The 13,838-nt window shown below is 41.6% G+C and overlaps 1 protein-coding gene across 1 annotated transcript in view; it reads right to left on the reverse strand.

Annotated features, from left to right (window-relative positions):
- Positions 1-13,838, reverse strand: part of RIMBP2 (RIMS binding protein 2) — a 72,911-nt gene that overhangs the window by 34,387 nt on the left and 24,686 nt on the right. Inside the window, exons 7-10 of the mRNA XM_070761988.1 lie at positions 12,370-12,521; positions 10,740-10,816; positions 7,998-8,107; positions 1,728-2,537 (exon numbers count right to left, since the gene is read on the reverse strand). Of these exons, the coding sequence (XP_070618089.1) occupies positions 1,728-2,537; positions 7,998-8,107; positions 10,740-10,816; positions 12,370-12,521 (1,149 nt within the window). The remainder of the gene's footprint in view (positions 1-1,727; positions 2,538-7,997; positions 8,108-10,739; positions 10,817-12,369; positions 12,522-13,838) is intronic.

Raw genomic sequence — 13,838 nt, forward strand, 5'->3', positions numbered from 1 at the left:
TATTTGCTTAGTGCTTCTTATGGAATGTTTCTATCTTTTGTCTATATGTAAATACAGTGGAACCCCGACATAAGAGCTGCTCTACTTAAGAGCAACTCGAGATAAGAGCTGGGAGGGGAGAGATATTTTTGTTCTACTTACAAGCCCAAATTCGAGATACAAGCGCCAAGGAGCTGTCTCCTGAAGCCAAACGCTAACTTCCGCGTTCGGCTTCAGGAGACAGCTGCGAAGCGGCGCGCGTGTTTTAAAAGGTTGCAGCCGGCCTGGGGGGCTCGGGGGGGTGCTTGCAGCTTTCTTTCTTGCTCTTTTTCTTTCTCTCTTTTACCTTCCCTTCCTCTATTTCTTCTTTTCTTTCTCCTTCCCACCTTCTTCCCTCCCTCCCTCCTTTCACTCATTCCTCTCTTACTCTCCCCTTTCATAAGTTTCCTTGCTTCCTTCCTCTGTTCCTGTCCCTTCCCCCTTTCTTTCTTTCTTTCTTTCTTTCTTTCTTTCTTTCTTTCTTTCTTTCTTTCTTGCTCTTTTTCTTTCTCTCTTTTACCTTCCCTTCCTCTATTTCTTCTTTTCTTTCTCCTTCCCACCTTCTTCCCTCCCTCCCTCCCTCCCTTCACTCATTCCTCTCTTACTCTCCCCTTTCATAAGTTTCCTTGCTTCCTTCCTCTGTTCCTGTCCCTTCCCTCTTTCCTTCCTTCCTTCCCACCCTCCGTCCATTCATTCACCCATTCCTCTCTTGATCGCTTAAAGCCGGTCCCTGTGCAAAAAGGGTTGGGGACCTCTGTCCTACAGGATTGGGTGGCAGAGAAGTTGAACATATGTAAATTTAAAAGTTTAAGAAAGTTTACAAGTTAAGTGAAAGAAACTTCATTATTCATTTATATGTACATGTACATTTCTTCATTAAAAACATGTCTTTCTGCATAATTTAGACTAACTTTGTGAGTTTTTTGAGGGCTGGAACCAATTAAAATTATTTACATTAATTCCTATGGGGAAAAGTCGTTCGAGATAAGAGCTGCTCGACTTAAGAGCCCAGGTCCGGAACGAATTAAACTCGTATCTCGAGGTACCACTGTAGTACTTATTAAGCATAACTAAGTCTGTGTCTTTGCTTCTTTGGCTTTATCACACACCCACGCTCTGTTAAAATTCGCTGCTCGGTTTATGTCGAAGATCTCATAGCCTAGCTATACCGAGACATACCAACAAATTCAAAGTGTTGGTTATGACCTATAAAGCCCTTCATGGCACCGGACCAGATTATCTCAGGGACCGCCTTCTGCTGCACGAATCCCAGCGACCAGTTAGGTCCCACAGAGTGGATCTTCTCCGGGTCCCGTCAACTAAAGAATGTCGCTTGGCGGGACCCAGGGGAAGAGCCTTCTCTGTGGTGGCCCCGGCCCTCTGGAACCAACTCCCCCCAGGGATTAGAATTGCCCCCACCCTCTTTGCCTTTCGTAAGCTGCTTAAAACCCCCCTCTGCCGTCAGGCATGGGGGAATTGAGACCCTCTTCCCCCTTGGCCTTTACAATTCTATGCATGGTATGTATGTACGTTTGGTTTTTTTATATTAATGGGCTTTTAATTATTTCTAACATCAGACTACTATTGTACACTGCTTTATTGTTGCTGTTAGCCGCCCCGAGTCTCCGGAGAGGGGCGGCATACAAATCCAATAAATAAATAAATAAATAAACAAAGACTGTAGGGTCTTTGTGAGACTGAAGGCTTACCTGCTGGCAAGGTCGAAAATTCCACAAAAGCTTCCTTTTTCTCGCGTTGCTCCAAAGGCAGCTGCCAGGGCATCTGATGGGGCTTGGCCAAAACCTTGACCTTGTAGGCCATGTTGGGTTTCAAGTTAAAAAACTGATACTTGTAGGTGGCAGCCCGGACAATATCGAATTCCTCTTCGTTGAGGAAGATGACGTGACTGTAGTTGCTGTTGGTGGGGAGCCAGTTGATCTCTGCCGAAACCTGGGTGATGTTGTCGACCTTAAGGTGCGAAGGTGCCACCACAACGTCTTTCCCAACCAACAAGGTGCACTGGAGTTTGTCGGAAACCCCCCGGCTGGTTATGCTTTGAACAGATATCTGGTAAGTGCAAGTAGCGAGGTTCAATTTTTCTATGAGGGCTTTACTTTTGGCCCCCAAAGGGACGCTCATCCGTACTTCCTTGTCGACCAAGACGTTATAGCTATGGACGGTCCCCCATCCAGGTGGCACGACTGGAGCGTCCCAGCCCACAATGACACTTTTGGCTAATTGTTTGATAAGGGTAATTTTCCTAGGGTAAGGCACAATGTTTTCTCCAATTTCGTCAATGTTCACGTCCAGAGTTCCTGCACCGTTATTTAGGAGTCCGGAGTCTATCTGGACCGGTAAATTGATATCCTGGAGGCCTTCTCCTTCTACCAGGAGACTACTGTGGTTGACGACATTCTGTTCTGTCTCGCTGCCCAACCCGCTGGATAAGCGAGACTCATCCTGCACAAAATCCACAAAGTTGGAGGGAACCAGACCTCTCTGCCCATCTAGAAGTTCACCTTGGGGAGAAAGAAATATGAGAGAAGGAAGACACATACTGTTGTGGATAGCTCTGGCCCAGTTCCTGCCCCAAGGACTGTGGATGTGGGGGAGACATCCACATGCTGCAGGCCTGTTTTTCCCCCGGTGGAATCTGCTGATGAAGGCTCCTCTGACCAAGAAGACATGAGTGACAGGGAGGAGGAGAGTGGGGCAGACAGCTCAGAAGGAGATCAATTATCTAGCTCCTCCTTGGATTCAGAACAAGAGTTAATGATACAGCCACGCATGCGGAGAGCGATGCATAGGCAACAACAACTGAGAGATTATTATCCAAGAAAATGAGGCCACCCGTGGTTGGGTGGGGCTGTGGTAATTAGTGAGGCTGCTATAAAGAGCAGCCTGTGGGTTTGGCCATTGTGGAGGATTATCTGATCGTTGTGTTTCGTGACTGCTTTGCTGACTTTGACCTTTTGTGTGCTGATTTCCCCCCGCTTGGAAACTAAACCAGAGCAAAGTGTGTTTCACTTTGTGAAAGAAGAAGGACTGTGAAGTGCCTCACAGCTGCAAGCTAACTATCATAGAACTGATAAGGGACTTGTACAAATTACCAGTTTGTTTGGAGACCAGTGCTCTTTGCTATACCAAAAGAGGGCTTAGTTTAAGGGACTTTTCATTATAAAGAACATTGTTTTGAATTTTCAAACGTGTGTGTGTCTGAAATTTGTACCTGTGAATTTTTGGGAGATGTCTACCAGAGAGCCCAACAGAACACATACTAGTTGTGTTCCTGGAACATAAAGATCCTATCCATCCCATCTCACAGTTAAGAGGACAGTGATCCCTCGTTTTTCACGGGGGATGCATTCCAAGACCACCCGTGAAAAACGAATTCCCGTGAAGTAGTTGAAAGATATTTTTTAATGTATTTAATGAGTATTTGGACTTTTAAAACCCACCCTTTGCATTAAACAGTCATTCTATAACGTTTCTCAGCTGGAACTACATGGGATATCCTACCAGTTTCTTTAATAGAAAACGGACCAGATTACCTCAGGGACCGCCTTCTGCTGCACGAATCCCAGCGACTGGTTAGGTCCCACAGAGTGGGTCTTCTCCGGGTCCCGTCAACAAAACAATGCCGCTTGGCTGGACCCAGGGGAAGAGCCTTCTCTGTGGCGGCCCCGGCCCTCTGGAACCAACTCCCCCCAGAGATTAGAATTGCCCCCACCCTCCTTGCCTTTCGTAAGCTCCTTAAAACCCACCACTGCCGCCAGGCATGGGGGAATTGAGATGCTCTTTCCCCCTGGGCCTTTACAATTTCATGTATGGTATGTCTGTCTGTATGTTTGGTTTTTAATATTAATGGGTTTTTAATCATTTTTAGTATTTATTGGATTATTATTGTACATTGTTTTATTATTGCTGTTAGCCGCCCCGAGACTCCGGAGAGGGGTGGCATACAAATCAAATCAAATCAAATCAAATCAAATCAAATCAAATCAAATAAATAAATAAATAAATAAATGATTGATAAATAATTGATAAATAAATAAATAAATAAATAAATAATAAATAATAGAGTACAGGAGTACTGTAGAAAAAAATTATGAATTTTCAATGGATTTAATAGATTTAAGCCCCCTTTGAAAACCCGTAAACTAGAGATAAACTTAGAAAAAACCCCACAATGTTTCCTATTAAGGATTATTCAACAGCTTAATCAAAATTATATCTATCTGATTATCCATATCACTACTGCAGCAAGGTTTGCTTTTGCCCAAATGTGGAAAAATGTAGAAACCCCACAAGACGAGTTAATACTAGAAAAAATAACCCAATGTGCAGAAATGTCTAAATTGACCCTCAAAATTAAAGGCAAAGATGACTCACAATTCTATGAATGTTGGAATCTACCCTACCACTGGTTAGAAAATAGAAAAAAAGCCTTGCTAAGTACACTAGGAACATGTAATTTTTTTAAAAAATTATACCTGATGAAAGCAAACAGAGCAAATAAGATAAAGGTATGAACTTCTAGATGAACATCTGATTTCTATGTTACTTATATATTCTGCTTCTATTTTCTTTTATATGTTATTTAAAAAAGACAAATTGAATTTTGACATTAACTGTAACTGGCTAAAGAAAATTTATATAGTTTCAGAAGAATTTATAGACTGATCCTCTACTCGCCTATACAGTGATACCTCATCTTACAAACCCCTCGTCATACAAACTTTTCGAGATACAAACCCAGCCACTGGAATGCTCTGCCTCCGGACTTCCGTTGCCAGCGAAGCATCCATTTTTGTGCTGCTGGGATTCCCTGAGGCTCCCCTCCATGGGAAACACCACCTCCGGACTTCCGTGTTTTTGTGATGCTGCAGGGGAATCCCAGCAGTGCAGAAATGGGCGCTTCGCTGGCAACGGAAGTCCAGAGGTGGGGTTTCCCAGCGAGGGGAGCCTTAGCGAAATTGCAGCATCACAAAAATACGGAAGTCCAATGGTGGGGTTTCAAGGACTTCTGTGTTTTTGCGATGCTGCAATTTCGCTGAGGCTCCCCTCGCTGGGAAACCCCACCTCTGGACTTCCGTTGCCAGTGAAGCACCCATTTTTGCGCTGTTGGGATTCCCCTGCTGGGATTCCCCTGCAGCATCACAAAAGCATGGAAGGTGGGGTTTCCCATGGAGGGGAGCCTCAGGGGAATCCCAGCAGTGCAAAAACGGGCGCTTCGGCTGGCAAAAGGGGTGAGGTTTGGGCTTGCACGCATTAATCACTTTTCCATTGATTCCTATGGGAAACATTGTTTCATCTTACAAACTTTTCACCTTACAAACCTCGTCCCGGAACCTATTAAGTTAGTAAGACGAGGTATCACTATATTTTAATATGTATTTGTGATGTACTGTGTTTTTTTCCTTTTTATATAAGTTTTCTTTTCTTTCTTTCTGTGTATTATATTCGTATTTGTAAATAAAAATTTATATTAAAAAAATAAAAATAAAAATGAAAACCCGTGAACTATCGAATCCGTGAAAGATGAACCGTGAAGTAGCGAGGGATTACTGTATCTACTAATTCAGAGTTTTTCAAATAGTGGGGTTGCTCCCCCCCCCTTGGAGTACATGGAGTGATGCCGGGGGGGGCATGACCCTGGGGAATGTGCTTTTTTTGCTGCAGGGAGTAGGGTTTTTTTTGCACTGAACAATAGCACACAGCACAGAGCAGAAGGCACAGTTTGCCCATGGTGCTATTAGCTTTCCTGAAACCTCCAAAGTGCAAAAAAAGAAAAAAGCACAACGGCAAACCGGAAATACATTTTTCGAACTTCCGGTTTGTCCATTGGGTGATTTTTTTTTGCCTCTGGGGCTTCAGGGAAGTTTCCCTGAAGTGTCCGGAGGGCAAAACGGCCTTTCCCAAGGCCGAAAATCAACTGGTGTGCTGGACCTGAAACATAGAGCAGTGTTTCCCAACCTTGGCAACTTGAAGATATTTGGACTTCAACACCCAAAATTCCCCAGCCAGCGAATGCTGGCTGGGGAATTCTGGGAGTTAAAGTCCAGATATCTTCAAGTTGCCAAGGTTGGGAAACACTGACATAGAGGATTGATGGCAGAAAAAGACCTCCTGGTCCATCTAGTCTGCCCTTATACTATTTCCTGTATTTTATCTTAGGATGGATTTATGTTTATCCCAGACATGTTAAATTCAGTTACTGTGGATTTACCAACCACGTCTGTTGGAAGTTTGTTCCAAGCATCTACTACTCTTTCAGTAAAATAATATTTTCTCACCTTACTTTTAATCTTTTCCCCAACTAACCTCAGATTGTTCTTGTTCTTGTGTTCACTTTCCTATTAAAAACACTTCCCTCCTGAACCTTATTTAACCCTTTAACATATTTAAATGTTTCGATCATGTCCCCCCTTTCCCTTCTCTCCTCCAGATTATACAGATTGAGTTCATGAAGTCTTTCCTGATACGTTTTATGCTTAAGACCTTCCACTATTTTTGTAGCCCGTCTTTGGACCTGTTCAATTTTATCAATATCTCTTTGTAGGTGAGGTCTCCAGAACTGAACACAGAATTCCAAATGTGGTCTCACCAGCGCACTATACAGCGGATCACAATCTCCCTCTTCCTGCTTATTATACCTCTAGCTATGCAGCCAAACATTCTACTTGCTTTCCCTACCACCTGACCGCACTGTTCACCCATTTTGAGACTACCCCTAAATCCTTCTCTTCTGAAGTTTTTGCTAACATAGAACTGCCAATACAATACTCAGACTGAGGGTTCCTTTTGCCCTAGTGCATTATTTTACATTTGGAAACATTAAACTGCAGTTTCCGTTGCTTTGACCACTTATCTAGTAAAACTAAATCATTTGCCATATTACAGACGCCTCCATGGCAAAGTCATGTGTGCCCTCCGATACGGCTCTGTGTGACATCTGTGGCACACATGCCATAGGTTCGCCATCACCAACCTAAACTAAGTCATTTACTTAAAAGAATGGCCGCAAAGCTTTCTATTGAAATAGTGCATCTACTTAAATAGCGGATTCTTAATAAAAAAAAATTAAAAAAGAAGTAAGATACTTGGTTATCCATATTCTGACAGCTGCAAGGATAGTTTACACTCAACAATGGAAATCTGATAAAATACCGGATGAAGGTATGGTAATTAAAAAGGTGTTAGATTGTGCAGAGATGGACATGCTGTCGAAAAAGGTAGATGGGAAAGAAAACTCAGAATATTATAAGATATGGGGACATTTTTATGATTGGCTAGAGGAAAGAACAAAAATAAAACAAATAATATTATAAAATTATAAATTTTCAAAAGACAGATATTTTTTTTTTTTAAAGGCAAAAGCAATGCAAAGCAATACATTAATAAAATAATAACAAGTTATGAGGAAATATTCTCCGATTGAAGATTCTAAAAGGGTGGGGGAATTATTTTTCCCAAATGTTTTGTTTATATGTTTTGTTTTTTGTTCTGTTTATTTGTTTATCTGTTTTTTTTACTTGTACTTATTTTGTTTGCAATTGTCAATGTCTTTATATGTATAATTGTTTTTTAAAAAAAGAAATAGCAGATCGTAGCCTTTCGTAAGCTCCTTAAAACCCACCTCTGCCGTCAGGCATGGGGGAACTGAGATATTCTTTCCCCCTGGGCCTCTACAGTTTATGCATGGTATGTCTGTATGTATGTCTGGTTTTTATAATAAGGGTTTTTTAGTTGTTTTATTATTGGATTGCTACATACTGTTTTTATCACTGTTGTTAGCCGCCCCGAGTCCACGGAGAGGGGCGGCATACAAATCCAATAAATAGATAGATAGATAGATAGATAGATAGATAGATAGATAGATAGATAGATAGATAAAAAGTAAAATAAAATAAAATAAATTATTAAATTAAATTAAATTAAATCAAATCACTGTCAGGACTCCCCTATCTCCCACAAACCTTCAAAAAAGCCATCTTCGTCCATATCTCCATACACATAGAGATATTTTCCTGCGGTGAGAGGAAGTTCTGCTTCGGGGTTTTCATTTGGCCCGTCGAATGGATTGTAACTGAAGGAAACACAAGATTTTGATTCATCTTCAGAATATTTCATAAGGAGGTAAAGACAAAAGTTTCCCCTATCCACTCAGCTCAGCTCAGCTTTGACTCAACTTTGATGTTATCTGACTCAACTATTATGTCTTATTCAACATAACCTGGTTTGGGTGTATGTGTGTGTGTATGAAACCATTTAGTGTCATAGAGGAAGACAGACAGAGGGGATGCTTAGAATTAAGAGGCACGAGAGACAATAAATATTTTGGAAGTTAAGCTATAGTGGTTAATTTGGGAATAAAATTGAAAATTAATTGGTGGTAGACCCAGGAGACAAAACTTTGGAAGAGGCAGCATCAGATGAGTAACATATATCCAGAGTAAAGAGTTATTTATACAGAAAATATATAAATACAATGATTACAGAAGAGCCACTGCTAGTTTAAAAGGATATAGCATATGCCATCAGTCTGTTAATAAGAGATGAACTAGGATAGAAACATAGAAGTCTGACGGCAGAAAAAGACCTCATGGTCCATCTAGTCTGCCCTTATACTATTTTCTGTATTTTATCCCAGGCATGTTTAAATTCAGTTACTGTGGATTTATCAACCATGTCTGCTGGAAGTTTGTTCCAAGGATCTACTACTCTTTCATAAAATAATATTTTCTCATGTTGCTTTTGATCTTTCCCCCAACTAACTTCAGATTGTGTCCCCTTGTTCTTGTGTTCACTTTCCTATTAAAAACACTTCCCTCCTGGACCTTATTTAACCTTTTAACATATTTAAATGTTTCGATCATGTCCCCCCTTTTCCTTCTGTCCTCCAGATTATACAGATTGAGTTCATGAAGTCTTTCCTGATACGTTTTATGCTTAAGACCTTCCACCATTCTTGTAGCCTGTCTTTGGACCCGTTCAATTTTGTCAATATCTTTTTGTAGGTGAGGTCTCCAGAACTGAACACAGTGCTCCAAATGTGGTCTCATCAGCGCTCTATATAGCGGGATCATAATCTCCCTCTTCCTGCTTGTGATACCTCTAGCTATGCAGCCAAGATTCCTACTTGCTTTCCCTACCGCCTGCCTGCATTCAGGGAGAGGTAAAGAGGGAGAAAAAGAAAGGTGAAGAGAGAGGAGAGAAGGAGTAAGAAGGTAGAAGGAGGGGTTGGAGATAGAAGGAGCGAAGTGGAACAGAATGAAGGAAAACAGACTAATAAACAGGATAAAAATAAATGCGAAACAGGACATTGATTTTTTATTGATTGTGCAAAAATGTATAAAGATGTAATTGATATTTTAAGATATATGTGATGAGAGGGGCGGCATACAAATCCAATAAAATAAATAAATAAAATAAATGATATAAAAATGGAAATTGTGGGGAAAAAAGAAAAGGAAAGATAGACATTGTTCAGTTTTTGGAAGGAGTTTGACTCAGAGGAAGTTGTGTCAGGGACCTTATCAGGAATTTAAAACTAGCACAAATTTATGTCACCGTCTCAATAAACATCCGAGGAATAAATCAGAGTCCAAATCTTGGCCTTCTTCTGTTGTGGTTAGCTCTGGCCCAGCTCCTGCCCCAAGGACTGTGGATGTGGGGGAGACATCCACATGCTGCAGGCCTGTTTTCCCCTGGTGGAATCTGCTGATGAAGGCTCCTCTGACCAAGAAGACATGAGTGACAGGGAGGAGGAGAGTGTGGCAGACAGCTCAGAAGGAGATCAATTATCTAGCTCCTCCTTGGATTCGGAACAAGAGTTAATGATACAGCCACGCATGCGGAGAGCGATGCATAGGCAACAACAACTGAGAGATTATTATCAAAGAAAATGAGGCCACCTGTGGTTGGGTGGAGCTGTGGTAATTAGTGAGGCTGCTATAAAGAGCAGCCTGTGGGTTTGGCCATTGTGGAGGATTATCTGATCGTTGTGTTTTGTGACTGCTTTACTGACTTTGACCTTTTGTGTGCTGATTTTTCCCCGCTTTGAAACTAAACCAGGGCAAAGTGTGTTTCACTTTGTGAAAGAAGAAGGACTGTGAATTGCCTCACAGCTCCAAGCTAAGTATCACAGAACTGATAAGGGACTTGTACAAATTACCAGTTTGTTTGGAAACTAGTGCTCTTTGCTATACAAAAAGAGGGCTTGGTTTAAGTGGATTTTCATTATAAAGAACATTGTTTTGAATTTTCAAATGTGTGTGTGTGTCTGAAATTTGTACCTGTGAATTTTTGGGAGGATTCTACCAGAGAGCCCGACAGAACATCTTCCAAGTTCCAATTTATTAACAGAGCCATGTTAGTCACGAACTGGAATCAACCCGATACTAACTTTTCCTACAGTTCCTCACCCAGGTTAACATTCATCCCTTGTTCCCACACCCACAAGTTCATCACGTGGACCACTCCAGTTCTCTCAACGTCCACGGTCCATCCCGTACTTCCGGCTGGTGCTGAACAAAAGATGACCTTGAATCTTCTGGAAGGAATTTGTTGTGGCTAGTACTTTTCCCTCTCATGCAACCACCCCTCCCCAATTCCCACAGAACTACTCTAATTGTGGCAGGCCAAAGTCTCTAACTCAAAATGATGGCTTTGGTCGGACAATTTAAGGTTGAAAGTGACCATTGGGCAGATTATATTACCTGTACCGGGCAATGCAAAGGTGGACTTTCCCCGAATATCTCGGCTTTGAGGTATTAGAATTCCGTTCCTTCTCCATCTGCAACGGACAAGATATTAAGCAGGATGAGTCGTCCACCTACACACGTCAATTTACACAAAATGGGATTCCTTCTAACATCAAAGAAAATTTGGGGTGGGATGGAGATTAAGCACGTGAGAACGTCTGAAGACCATCTTATATATTTAGGAAAGTGATCGTTTCAAAGACAGACAGAGAGAGATTAAACACAGTATAGCCCATGCAAAGACGCTAATAAAGGAATGGAAACGTGCTAAAACAAATTGCACTAGCCATAAAGTGGCGAATTTTCTTCCGAATCATTCTTCTAACCTTGAAAGATAGATGACTCCTGCCTATGGGCAGAGTTAGCATGCGATACTGTATTCTAACCACTGTGCACTATGGAAGGAAGGAAGGAAGGAAGGAAGGAAGGAAGGAAAGGAAAGGAAAGGAAAGGAAAGAGGGACGGAGAGAGGGAGGAAGATAGCAATATCAATAGTACTTAGACTTATATACCGCTTTAAAGTGCTTTACAGCCCTCTCTAAGCGGTTTACAGAGTCAGTTTGTTGCCCCCGACAATTTGGGTCCTCATTTTACCCACCTTGGAAGGATGAGTACCTTTGGGACCACCTTCTGCCGCACGAATCCCAGCAACCGATTAAGTCCCACAGAGTTGGCCTTCTCCGAGTCCCGTCGACTAAACAATGCCGTCTGGCGGGACCCAGGGGAAGAGCCTTCTCTGTGGCGGCCCCGACCCTCTGGAATCAACTCCCCCCGGAGATTAGGACTGCCCCCACCATTCTTGCCTTTCGCAAACTCTTAAAAACCCATTTTTGCTGCCAGGCATGGGGAAATTGATTCCCTTGGCTGCTCCGTTTTATGTATGGTTTGTTTGAGTTGCATTATTGTTTTTAAATCAAGGTTTTTTTAACTGTTTTGCTTTTTAATAATTGGATTTGTATTTTTGTATTGCTGTTGGGAGCCACTCCGAGTCTTCGGAGAGGGGCGGCATACAAATCTAATAAATTATTATTATTATTATTATTATTATTATTATTAATTATTATTATGAAAGGCTGAGTCCACCTCAAGCCTGATAAGATTCTAACTACCAAATTGCAGGCAGGCAGCAGGCAAGTGCAGTGGTTAGAGTACAGTACTGCACTCTAACCGTTGCGCCATCACAGCTCAACAAGGACCCAATTCAACCCTGAGCTATACATATTCCCTTCAATCCAGGGGTGGGCTACTTCCCGGATCGGGGGGGGGGTGGTGGTGGTGACGCAGTTGAGTAGCAAAAAATGGAGCTCCACCCCAGAGCCCCCAGTTTGCACTGAAAGATGTTGAAAGAAAATGCAGAGCAGAGGTAATTAATAATAATAATAATAATAATAATAATAATAATAATAATAATAATAATAAATAAATAAATAAAAATAGCGCCCTTCATAAGCCATGCCCACAGTGTGGTAGTAAATGTTTTGGTAGCCCTTCACTGCTTCTATCAGTTTACTGAGTCTTCTTAGCCTTGGTTTTCAGCAAAGCCCCCTACTTACACTCAGTTAAGGAAGGTCTATTGTCTACGTACGTCTGATTCAAATCTGCATCTTGGGATGCCAGGACGGGAGCGGACCAGGAAAGCCGGTTTGATGGAGAGTTGTTCTGATTTGTCACCAGACAGCTGCAGGGGACGTGTATAATCAGAGATCACAAACTGGCCTTGGGAGGGATTTTCATGATCTGTACAGAAAAAGCAATCACACAATTGAATGTCACACTAGTTGTCCTATACAGTGTTCCCTTGATACTATTTTTTGTATTTTATCTTAGGATGGATCTATGTTTATCCCAGGCATGTTTAAATTCAGTTACTGTGGATTTACCAAGCACGTCTGCTGGAAGTTTGTTCCAAGGATCTACTACTCTTTCAGTAAAATAATATTTTCTCACCTTACTTTTAATCTTTCCCCCAACTAACCTCAGATTGTTCTTGTTCTTGTGTTCAGTTTCCTATTAAACACACTTCCCTCCTGAACCTTATTTAACCCTTTAACATATTTAAATGTTTCAATCATGTCCCCCCTTTCCCTTCCCTCCTCCAGACTATACAGATTGAGTTCATTAAGTCTTTCCTGATACGTTTTATGCTTAAGACCTTCCACCATTCTTGTAGGCCGTCTTTGGACTCGTTCAATTTTATCAATATCTTTTTGTAGGTGACGTCTCCAGAACTGAAGACAGTATTCCAAATGTGGTCTCATCAGCGCTCTATACAGCGGGATCACAATCTCCCTCTTCCTGCTTGTGATACCTCTAGCTATGCAGCCAAGCATCCTACTTGCTTTTCCTACCGCCCGACCACACTGCTCACCCATTTTGAGAAATCACCACCCCTAAATCCTTCTCTTCTGAAGTTTTTGCTAACACAGAACTGCCAATGCAATACTCAGATTGAGGATTCCCTTTCCCTAAGTGCATTATTTTACATTTGGAAACATTAAACTGCAGTTTCCATTGCTTTGACCATTTATCTAGTAAAGCTTGACCTGTTTGCTTGGAATTTGCTTATCAGTCTTGCAAATTTTCGTAAAGCCACTTCTGAGTTCCATATTGCTTGTTCTTTGCTTTTATATCGCACCTTGCTCCCATACAGTGTTAATTATTTTTATCTTATCTTCTGTTATATTCAGGATCATCATCTTCTCAAGAGCATTGTTTTTAAAAAGTGAAAGAAAAAGAAAAAAAGTTTGGCTCATCGATAAGACAAGAATCTTTGTAGCTCAGGGTTCAACTGTGCGGAATCGTTGCAGTTTCTCTGAGTTGGTTGTTTTCTTGGAGACGTTTCATGATCCAACTATGAAACAGCATCAGTGTTGGAAGGGTGGAGTGGTGCGGTGGCCTAGAGGTGGAGCTCTCGTCTCACACTCGGGAGGCTTGTGAGGTCGATCCTGGGTAGTGGCAGATATTTCTCTTTGTATTTAATATGTTTATTAAAGTTTTTTCAATTTTTAAAACAATGCATAATCTTATTTACAGGTGAATCAGCATCATGTATAT

This window comes from Erythrolamprus reginae, chromosome 10, assembly GCF_031021105.1.
Source record: "Erythrolamprus reginae isolate rEryReg1 chromosome 10, rEryReg1.hap1, whole genome shotgun sequence".
Taxonomy (NCBI): domain Eukaryota; kingdom Metazoa; phylum Chordata; class Lepidosauria; order Squamata; family Dipsadidae; genus Erythrolamprus; species Erythrolamprus reginae.